Source organism: Saprolegnia parasitica, assembly GCF_000151545.1.
Source record: "Saprolegnia parasitica CBS 223.65 unplaced genomic scaffold supercont2.217, whole genome shotgun sequence".
In the NCBI taxonomy this organism is placed as follows: Eukaryota; Oomycota; class Saprolegniomycetes; order Saprolegniales; family Saprolegniaceae; genus Saprolegnia; species Saprolegnia parasitica.
In genome coordinates this window covers 14,917-25,395 of record NW_012156611.1, presented here as the reverse complement: position 1 = coordinate 25,395, position 10,479 = coordinate 14,917, and the positions used below count along the sequence as shown (strand labels likewise).

The 10,479-nt window shown below is 57.4% G+C and overlaps 5 protein-coding genes across 5 annotated transcripts; 2 read left to right on the top strand and 3 right to left on the bottom strand.

Moving 5' to 3' along the window:
• SPRG_15983 (hypothetical protein) lies at positions 1–223 on the top strand (the record flags this gene model as incomplete). Its single annotated transcript, XM_012355216.1, has 1 exon — positions 1–223. A coding segment is annotated over one exon (223 nt), but the record flags the coding sequence as incomplete, so codon positions are not given.
• A 478-nt stretch (positions 224–701) lies between these two features.
• Positions 702–2,577, bottom strand: SPRG_15982 (hypothetical protein; the record flags this gene model as incomplete). Its single annotated transcript, XM_012355215.1, has 4 exons — positions 702–1,830; positions 1,881–1,935; positions 1,988–2,331; positions 2,383–2,577. The coding sequence occupies 4 exons, from the start codon at positions 2,575–2,577 to the stop codon at positions 751–753; spliced, it is 1,674 nt and encodes a 557-aa protein (XP_012210605.1). The 3' UTR covers positions 702–750.
• An 899-nt stretch (positions 2,578–3,476) lies between these two features.
• SPRG_15981 (hypothetical protein) lies at positions 3,477–5,358 on the bottom strand (the record flags this gene model as incomplete). Its single annotated transcript, XM_012355214.1, has 4 exons — positions 3,477–4,553; positions 4,604–4,658; positions 4,722–5,065; positions 5,119–5,358. 4 exons carry the CDS (start codon positions 5,356–5,358, stop codon positions 3,477–3,479), a joined length of 1,716 nt encoding a protein of 571 aa, XP_012210604.1.
• A 730-nt stretch (positions 5,359–6,088) lies between these two features.
• Positions 6,089–7,073, top strand: SPRG_15980 (hypothetical protein; the record flags this gene model as incomplete). Its single annotated transcript, XM_012355213.1, has 6 exons — positions 6,089–6,234; positions 6,277–6,305; positions 6,348–6,450; positions 6,501–6,639; positions 6,688–6,884; positions 6,930–7,073. The coding sequence occupies exons 1-6, from the start codon at positions 6,139–6,141 to the stop codon at positions 7,071–7,073; spliced, it is 708 nt and encodes a 235-aa protein (XP_012210603.1). The 5' UTR covers positions 6,089–6,138.
• A 738-nt stretch (positions 7,074–7,811) lies between these two features.
• Positions 7,812–8,908, bottom strand: SPRG_15979 (hypothetical protein; the record flags this gene model as incomplete). The annotated part of the gene is made up of 6 exons (XM_012355212.1): positions 8,742–8,908; positions 8,524–8,692; positions 8,424–8,478; positions 8,282–8,363; positions 7,994–8,233; positions 7,812–7,943 (listed from the first exon to the last, which is right to left on the bottom strand). The coding sequence occupies exons 1-6, from the start codon at positions 8,874–8,876 to the stop codon at positions 7,812–7,814; spliced, it is 813 nt and encodes a 270-aa protein (XP_012210602.1). The 5' UTR covers positions 8,877–8,908.
• Between the last annotated feature and the right edge of the window lie 1,571 nt (positions 8,909–10,479).

Here is a 10,479-nt window from a genome sequence, read left to right as displayed (position 1 = left end):
AGAATGCGACGCAGACGGGCACGGACCGCGGAACCAACCGACCAAGACGGTCACGTACTTTGCGGGGCTTCGCGGCGCACCGTCGGGGTTTGCCACGTCCAAGTACGCCGAAGAGAAAGGCGCCGAGGACGACGGCAAGACCAACGACGACGAGCAGGACGAGGCCAAGGCGAGCGACGCTAAAGAGACGCCTGCGATCCTCTCGTATACATTTGAACTCTAATCCATACCATTCGATATCGCGAGCTATGCCTTCGCAGTTTGACCCGACCATGTCGATGGTGCGGCTGGATGACATGCCTTGCTAGTATCCTGGACATAAAATCAATCCTTATCCAAGACATACAATCAATCCTTCAAGGGATTCAACTGATCGGGTGATATACCTCCCAGCTACTACGTAGTATCAACTTGATACTGCGTGGCGCATTCGTGACAACACACGCCATCGTCCACGACACGGACATTCCCATCTATCTATCTATCTATCTATCTATCTATCTATCTATCTATCTATCTATCCAGCACTTTCTCGATCGATCGACAAGAATCGCACACGTCGTTGGCAAGTTTGTCGCTCCTGTCATCGTAAGTGCAGGCCAACGACTATAATGAAGTGTTGTGTGCTCTACTTGAGGTGCTTTGGAGTCTGCTACGGAGACCTCTTGCCTCAGCTTCGTACCGTCGTCTGCTCAGACGCTCTCCGATTCGTAACACAAAAAGCTCATGCATTCTCACGTCCACTCTTCTCTACTCGATGGGAAAGCACGGCATCATCTTGAGGTCCTTCATCGCGTCCATGGCCTTCATGGCCTTCAAAAACGGGACGTTAGCCGACCGCCAATCGTCGTTCACGAGCCCTTCCGTGAAGTGCCCGGGCTTGTCGGCGGGGTTGTACTGGTACGCGGACTCGGGGTTGAGCGACCACATGTAGCCGCCGGCGTAGTTTTCATTCAGCATCGTCTGGATCGTAAAGTCCGTGCAGCGCTGCGTCGTCTTCATCGGGTGCGCGTCCTTGGTGTAGAGGCCGCCAAACTCGCCGAGAACCACCGCGACGTCCTTCTTGTCGTTCAAATAGCCAAACATCTGGTGCATGGTCTGCGCGACACGCCCTAAGAGCTTCTCGTCGCTGAGCTCGACGTAGCCGTTGATGGCGTTCCCAGCCCCGACCTTGCCGCCGCCAAAGAGATAGTACTGCGGAAACACCGCCGGCGTGTAGTAGTGCGGCGCGTACACGAGCTTCTCGGGGGTTGGGAGGACGACGGGGAAGGCGCCGGCCTTCTGGAGCCCGCCGCCAAACCAGTCGTAGTACGCAAAGGCTTGGCCATCAAGCGTCACATCGTTCTGCGCGTTGACGCCTTCGACAAAGACGAGCCATTTCGGACAGCCCTTGAGGACACGGGCACCGATGAGCTCGGCGCCGAGCTTGAAGTCGTTCTTGAGGCCAGTGCCCCACGTGCCTTCCCACGGCTCGTTCTTGACGTCGACGCCAAGGACGTTCCAGTACGTGTCCGAGCAGAGCGCCTCGGTGAGCATGTCGATGGACTGGAGGAATTGGGCTTCGCTGACCGTCGAGCCGTACCAGAGTGAGCCGCCATGGTTCATCAGGTCGAGCGTGTGCATGGAAAGCATGACCGAGATCTGGCGGTACCCGAGCGACTGGGTCACCGTCTGGAGCAGGCTCAGAAACGACGTCAGATCCAGAGCGCGGTTGGTGACGCGGTTGACGATCGATGCTTCGAGCGGCTTGTTGGCGAGGATGCTCGAGACGCAGAGGGGCACGCGCACCGAGTTGAACTTGTTGTTGGCGAGGAATTTGGCAACTTCGTACTAGACTCGCCGTGTGAGGGCCAGGATCGGGACATGATTGTGGTGCGTACCACCGTCGTGCCGTTCTGGTCGTTGTCCCATAGCCCAAACGGCGCTTGCATGCCACTAGAATACGAAGGTTCAACCCCGAAGGCCAGATTGGGCGTCTGCTACGTACGTTTCCATGCCAAACCAGTTGACGCCCTTGATCTGGAACGAGACTTCCGTGCCATTCTTGGCGACTGCGTAGAGCTTGCCGTTCTTGCTCACGTAGTTGGGCAGCTGGCACCCGCTCGGCGGGTACACCTCGGGGTTGTTGACTTGGCCATCTTCGGCGATGTCGGTCGAGCCCGAGCTCGAGCCGCTCGTCGTGCCGTCGGCAATCGAGCGCTCTTTGGCGAGGCGCTTCTGCACGTCGGTTGCCCGCGCTTGCGCCAAGCCCCGAAAGTGCTGGGCCAAGTACACGATGGCTGCAACCGAGCCGGCAATCATGACGAGCAAGAGCAGCACGCCGGGCCAACGCTACGCCCATCGTCGACATGAGTACATGGCTGTAGATGACATTGGGCATACGCGGATGCGGCCCTTGAAGGCCTTGGGCGGAATGGGCACTGCGTGGTCGACGGGCGCGGCCACGATATCGCGGTCGAGGATCGAGCTGCGCGTGAAGCCATCGATGCCAGCCGACGAGGCGCCACGCTGGCTGTACGAGAAGCTGCTGCGGCGCTCGTCGGGCTCGCTCATGCGGTCGTAGCCGTCGCTGGCCATGGTCCGTTCGCTCGTCGTCGAATGGGGAAGTGCTACACGGTCGACCTCGCAGTCGCTGTAACCGTCGCACGGTATCCGGATCGTATTCCCTTAGATGAGACTTGCGACGCGGGATTTGCGTCGTGGAACGTAACGGGTTGTTCGACGAGGTACGATTTAGGCGAATTACTGTGCGCTTCGAAAGGAGCGGGTTGCTCGCCAGCCTTTTTCGTAGCTCGTAGCGGCCAGCGTAGGAGCGCATCAATATTGTCTATTGACTCGACTTGTGCTTGAGTTTTAATCGAGGGCTCAAAAAACTTGTGCTACGTTTTTCGTGGCGAAATCGAGGGCTCAACCTTCCGGATGCCGTTTTGGCGCGTCTTTCATGGAACGCTGCGCCGAGAAATCGCATCTTGAAAGCAGATTCCCACCAGTGCATTCATGCTCTGCGAATGGGCGCAGAAAATTGAAAATGTTTCACAAGGACGGCTTCAGAACCCTGGTCGCGAGATGACGGACCAGCTTCTGGCACAATTCGGTGCGCAGCAGATTCCGATTCGGCGGACGAGAAGCCATCGAGGAGCGACTTCTGATTTTTTGCGCTCGGTTGGCGTCAAGGGATATTCATTCCCTTGGTTGGCGTCAACAGCGGACAGGATACCTAGGATAGTCTGGTGCATCCGGATGGAAGACATTTTGTGATCGTTTTCGTCCACGTCATGCTCTGTGCGTCTCCGCATCTCGTACTAGTATTATATCATTTGGTGCGTTGGCAGACCGACGGAGACACTGACGAGCTTCGATTGAGGCAACCCCACAGTGGTCAATGGCGCGTCGCGATCTCTGAAGATGGACCAAGTAAAATTGAAGTGGTCTTGCAATCTACTAGTATAATATGCAATTCCCTTTTCTGCAAGTAGTCAGGTGCTAAAGCACGGGATCATCTTGAGGTGCGGCATCGCATCCAAGGGCTTCATGGCTTTCAAAAACGGCGCGTTCACCGAGCGCCAATCCAGATTCAAGAGACCTTCCACATAGTTGCCCGGCGTATCGGCCGGGTTGTACTGGTACGCGGACTCGGGGTTGAGTGACCACATGTAGCCCCCGGCATAACTCTCGCTCAAAATCGCTTGAATCGTAAAGTCCGTGCAGCGCTGCGTCGTCTTCATCGGGTGCTCGTCTTTGGTGTAGAGACCCGCAAACTCGCCAAGCACGACCGCTGCATCTTGCTTGGCGTTCAAATAGCCAAACATGTCGTACATGGTATTGGTCACACGGCCCAAGAGCTTCTCGTCGTCGAGCTCGACGAAGCCGTTGATGGCGTTGCCCGCCCCGACCTTGCCGCCGCCGAAGAGATAGTACTGCGGAAACACCGCCGGCGTGTAGTAGTGCGGCGCGTACACGAGCTTCTCGGGTGTCGGGAGGACGACGGGGTACTCGCCGGCCTTGTGAAGTCCGCCACCAAACCAGTCGTAGTAGCCGTACTCTTGGCCATCAAGCACGATTGTATGCTGGGCGTTGACGCCTTCGACAAAGACGAGCCATTTCGGACAGCCCTTGAGAATGCGCGCGCCAATGAGCTCGGCAGCTGCGCGGAAATCGTTTTTGAGGCCGGTGCCCCAAGTCCCTTCCCACGGTTCGTTCTTGACGTCAACGCCAAGGACGTTCCAGTACGTGTCCGAGCAGAGCGCGGCCGTGAGCATGTCAATAGCCTTGAGAAAGTCGTCGGTTGACAGCGTCTTGCCGTACCAGAGCGAGCCTTCGCGGTTGTAAATGTCGAGCGTGTGCATCGAGATCATGACCGAGATCTGGCGAAACCCGAGCGACTGGGTCACCGTCTGGAGCAACCCAAGATACGACGTCAGATCCAGTGCGCGGTTGGTGACGCGGTTGATGATCGACACTTCGGGCGCCTTGTTCTCGAGGATGCTCGAGACGCAGAGCGGCATGCGCACCGAATTGAACTTGTTGTTGGCGAGGAATTGAGCGACTGCGTACTAGAATCCGGTGGTGAGAGCCAGGATCTGGACTTGATTGTGGTGCGTACCACCGTCGTGCCGTTCTGGTCGTTGTCCCAGAGCCCAAACGGCGCCCGCATGCCCCTAGACGAGAGGCCTCAGCATCCCGAGTGCCAGATTGCCAGATTTTCAGACTCTGGTACGTACGTTTCCATGCCAAACCAGTTGACGCCCTTGATCTGGATCGGAACTTCCGTGCCGTTTGTGGCGACCGCGTAGATCTTGCCGTTCTTGCTAATGTAGTTGGGCAACTGGCACCCGCTCGGCCGGTACACTTGAGGGTTGTTGACTTGGCCATCGTCGGCGACGTCGACGTCGTCGACGTTGGAGCCGCTCGTCGTGCCATCGGCAATCGCGCGCTCCAGCGCCAGTCGCTTCTGCACGTCGAACGCGCGTGTGCGCGCCGCCTCGCGCGATGTAGTCGCACCGTACGTGATGGCCGCCACGCTTGCGCCCACAATGACAACGAGCAGCAGTACACCAGGCCAGCGCTAGCATCGCATGTCACATGTCCAGATAAAATATGGGATTGTATGACGCATACCCGAAGGCGGCCGCCGTAGCGTATGCCCCACGACCGGCCGTGGGCCGCAGCATCAACCGGCGTTGCTTTGATGTCGCGCTGCAAGATCGAGCCGCGCGAGAACGCGGCTGAATTGGCTGTGAACGACGAGGCGCGCTCACTGTAGGCAAAGCTGCCGGAGCGAAGCGCTTGGTCGTCGGCGCCATCGTCATCGTTGCTGTCGTTGTACCAGCCGTCGCTGGGGCCCATGTCAGGCTCCATCGTAGCACGCGCGTTCAAATAATGGAATGATGAACAATGGAATGGACCGATGAGAATCTTTATTCTCGCTGCTGGCTACTCGGCCGAGATACGAGTCCCACCCTCTACACTCTTCTGGTGCCCTTCGGTCAACAAGCCTCGGTGCGTACTTCGGCATAGCGTACGCACTTGCTCCGAAATCCAAGCCGCGACAGAACGCTAAGAAACCGCGACCATGACGTGGCGCCCTGTGCGAGCAGAAAACTGAAGCGCGTCATAAAAAAGACATCTCCGTTTTTGGCGATGGCCGCGATTGGCTACTCGCACGGCAATCGCCCAAGTGGCGACAAGATCAGCAAACGCACTTGTTGAAGTGACGAAAGATTGTTGCGGGGGCCGTTGCAGCGACTTCTATGGAGCGAATCGGCTCAATTGGCGTGTCCCACGGACCGGATCAGAGGCTGGTCCGAGAAGGTCGCCCCTTCGCTCGCAAGATCGCATCTGCTCCCAGCCCACGTCGGAATCTGATCTCGATCCGTGCGATCCACCCAGAAGAAGAAAACACTGTTTTCTGCCGCCGCTGGATCGTGTCACCAGATTTTTGCACGAGCAACAACGTGCTGCCCACGAAGCAAATCAACCGTGTGTTGCCTTGCCGTGGTCCGGTCGTCGCCCATGGAGACGTAGTTCTAAACAGAATAACTCATTTCAACAACAATAGTCGGTCCTAAATATACGATATAAAAAGAGGCGACGAAACCGGTGATTGAAAACGGTGCTGCGCGCCAGAATCAGCGCGCGATGCTAGTCCCTGCCGGCCTCGAGGGCCAGCGGTCGTTGAACAGCGCAGTCCTCCTGCGCATTATCGAGCCGCCAGTGCCAGCTGCAACACATGGCGTACGCAATGCCTAGCTGGTTTTGGCTAAGACATGGTCATAGACTGCGCAGCGGGAGGCGTCCTTGGCAAGGTACGAGATAGCGTGCTCAGTTGACCTTATTGTTGTCCCTAGCTGCCATGCTATCCCCGTCAACGAGACTACCGAGGCAGCAGCGCGGCGTCTTCAAGGTTGGTACCGCCGCGTTCGAACATCGACACACATCAAGACGACTGCGGTTGAGCGCTGCGTCCTGCAAGACCGCACGCATCACCATGGCATGGCTAGGTGCACTTGATGACGCTCATGCACCATCTCGACCGGGATCTGCTCCTTTTTTGGAAGCTGCTCCACGAAGGCATTCGCGTGTGCAAGTACAATGCCAAGCGACAGGCGAAAAAATGGAAGGTCATCTCGCTCGACAAAGGTCATACGGGCTTGTGGTGCTGCCACGTGGAAAATGGTGTGTTTTTAGATGGCGAGCGGCTCATCATGCGCCCGCTGCACCGCACGAGCATGCGCATCCTCGCCAAGTCCATGTCGTTTGGTCGCCGGCGTGGCGTCACGGCCAAATCGGAGAAGGGATTGTACCTTCGCGACATTGCCGAAGTTCGCGTCGGCGCGCAGTCGGCGGGCTTTGCGCGCTCGACGCTCGAGCCAGATCCCGACCAGGTAACCGCCGTGATATACCTTGATCTAGAATCACGCAACTTGAAGTGCTTCTCGATCGTCGGCTCGGAAGCCACGTGGGACCTCGAGCTCACAACGACCGCTGCTCGGGACCAAGCGGTTGTGCGATTGCGTGTTGTCTTGGACGTTCTCCAAGACAGCACGTCTCTCGTACGGTCCATGCCGATGTAGAGCGTCTTTTGAATCGGTCTCTGCTAGCTCGCCAGTCGCGAGTGGACGACACCCCACCACAAAGCCGTGGTGTCTCCAGCGACCGCCGCACACGTGTACAGTGTCTTGGCTACCGGGTACCAATTTACGTTCCTCGCTTTTATGGCGTACTAGTATATTCTTACAACTGCGCTAGCGTCGAAGTGACTCGGTTCGCGGCGTACTTGACGCCTGCGCGCAGCTACCTCTGGATCAACCCGAGTACCAGTCACCTTTGCATTGGCGACAACAAACGTACAGTGCATCGTATAATTGCTGCTGCGTCACGGCGGCGCGTCACTAGACCGTGTCTTCAAGAGCGTACTGCTCAGCGACGTGGCCGAGGTCCGGAAAGGCGTCAACAGCATCGCCTTTTTCAATCTGTCGCCGCCGCCGCCGGCGTCCGAGGTCGATTGCACGTCGGCGCACGCCGCGTCATTCTCAACATGCACTAACTGGGTAGTGCTGCTCGATCATTGGCTCGGAAAACGTCCTCGAATGCCGATTCAGCGACGAGACGGCGCGCAATGCGCTCGTTTTCGCCCTTCGCGATCTCTTGCATTTCAAGCGAAGCCACCCGGATGTCAATGTGACGCCAATGACGGTACAGGCATGTAGTATACATATTCACGCGACATTTACGTTCAATCGACTCGACTACTAGATGGAGGCGACGCCTTACCGCGCGACCGCGATGGTTGCGGCGCTGCGCCATGGACCTTAATGCCCCTTTTGCTCGAGACCGAAGAAGAGGTCCACCGGCTTGGACCACGCATTCGGCTTTGGCTTCTTCGCGTCCAAGTCGAGCTTCAAGTGGAGTTTGCGCAGAATCTGGCCGTTCCCACAGAGATCCTATCGACAATCCATCAGACAAGTGGGTACAATTTCCTTGCATGTCGCACAATGAGGTCGGTGAGGTGCTCGGGCGCGCGGCGGAGCGTGGCGAGGAGCTTGGCTTTGCCTTGGTCTGCGAGCTGCGCGACGATCGACGTGTCGCAGGCCAGCGCGGCGACGCCGGTCGTCGAGACCCACTCGCAGTAGAGCTCGTCGAACATGAGGAGGCAGAATGCAAAGAGTTGGAAGAAGCTCGCGTTGGCATCGAGGAGCTGCCAATACAGTGTTTCTTGCACCGGAAAATTGCCCTAGTCGACAGCGTATTGTGAAAAATTCTGTTTTGACGTAGGAAGCACCTTGGAGCCGTCCATGGCCACGACATGGAGGATCTCCATGAGCACACGGACGACGGCGACCGCGGCCTTGGCCAACGGGTACCTAAGCAGAGCCGAGTGAGTCGTGTACATCTTCAACTCGCCAAGACGACCACGCACGTACCCGAGATGGCGGTTGAGCATCCGCGCTTCGCCGGGGTAGTTCTCGACAAAGAAGACTAGGCATGCGAGGATGAGGCGAGGCTAGAGCAAGCAAGTTGCACCTAGGCACTCGAGGCCGAGCTCGCCGCCGGCGCGAATGTCGTCGCCAGGGTTGCAGCTCGTGAAACCGATCGTTTGCCACTCGGCGCTGTTGCGCTGGAACGGCAGCGCATTGTTGCGCATGTGGTTGCCGTGCATGCTGTCCCAGTACCGGCCAAGCAGGCCAAGATGCTATGCACGGCCATGAGTCGCCCGGTGCTGCATCAGCAGAGGTTGGTACGTAGGGACACTCGACGAGGCGCGTCATGAAGCGCTTCTGGAGCGAGAAGAGGAGGAGGAGCTCGTGGTCGTCGGGCCGGCGACCGGCCTCGGCAGCGTCGCGCGCGGGGTTGTAGCTGCCTTGCTGGTTGCCCATGGCCTTGGTTTCGAAGATACGGCCTTTTGAAGATCCATCGCGACTAATAGTGTCAACTCGTCCTGGCTGTGCACGTAAATAGTGTTACCGTATAAGATTTGCATTTTACTACCATTTCGGCATTTTACTACGTATCATAAAGGGACCATCCGCCAAGCGACGAGGCGCGTATGTCATGTGCCGAAAACGCGGGCGATGCGTGTGACGATGCAGCGTCATCTCTACCAACCACGCGACCAGTCGCCTTGCGTACTAGTACGCCGTGAACCGTCGCCCTGCTATTGCCGCCACCGCAACCGCTGGTACCAGGTTGGGATGGCTCGGCTCTCGATTGCTGAGTCATGGACCGGTTGGCTTTGTAGCGAGTGGCTTTGTCGAGACAACTACACGAGGTAGGTTAAAGGCTAAGGAGTAGTCAGAGCATCTGCATCACTGTGACGCGGCAGAGACTCTTCCTTCGGGAGACAACCATATCTACACCAACGATCTCTCGAAGCCAGCGAGAACACGGATCGACGAGCACATGGCACTGCACGCAATCACGCGTTGATACTGTAGGTTTAGAAGACGACACCTGCGCGGTGACCTGCCATGCCGCAGAGAGAGATCGTTGGCCCCATCAGTAATAGTGCAGGACATAATCTGCAATCTACCAACCGACGCAAGCAGTCTGCCATGTGACGTGCCACGGTCTTTCATCGCCCGCCTCCATCCTCCATCGCCCAATATAATATCAAGCGGCCGCCACGTCTCATCCTCCGGCACGAAAAGCGTATCTTTATCCGGAACATCCAGTGTATCCGGATGACCGCACGGTACGCCAGGTGCAAGCGTCGCAAACTGCCTCTGCACGGAACGTCGTACCACATGCGTCGAAGTACGATAAGGTCTATCGGAGCACCTCTAAGTACTTATGTAGTATTTCGTAGTGAGGTACGTCGACGGCTGAATCCGATCGTGCAGCTCGGGTTGTTGAACGTCCTAATTTTTCAACCGCGGGTTTGGCGGCAGCGCGCAGCTACTCGATCAAATGTAGGTCCACGACCGAGATGATGAATCCTGCGAATCCGATGCGGCCGAGATGAGGATCAGGAGGATCGACCGTTTGGTGGAATTTTTCTGGCGCCAACGGACAGCGCCGTTGGACAAGAAGGCACGAGATTTTGGCCCGTCATCGAGGCATGTTCTCGCCGGCGACAGCAGCCCAGAACGCATGGAACGCAGAGAGCGCGTCGTCGATTTGATTGGGCCTTTGTCAACCCGCACTTGGTGTTTGTTTGAGTGTGGTTGTTGTGATTTTCTAGTAGTACCAGGTCCATGGCCGGTCCCCACCCCCTCTGGATTCCAATATATAAGAAATGCGAGTGAAAAGGATCGAACGGAATCTGCATCCGAATCGAGAGGACCCGGGTGGGGTCAAATATGCACGACCGCGGACAGGGCCGTTTCAGGGGTCGCGCCACGTCCATTTTCGCATTTCGCAATTTTCTGCCGCCCATGAAAGACCTGGCGACGCTGAGCTTCTGGCGGCGCTCCTTCCGCCACGCGCTCGATGAGGACGATGGTCATGGCCGGCGCTCGAGCCTCTTCCGCCGGGATCCCG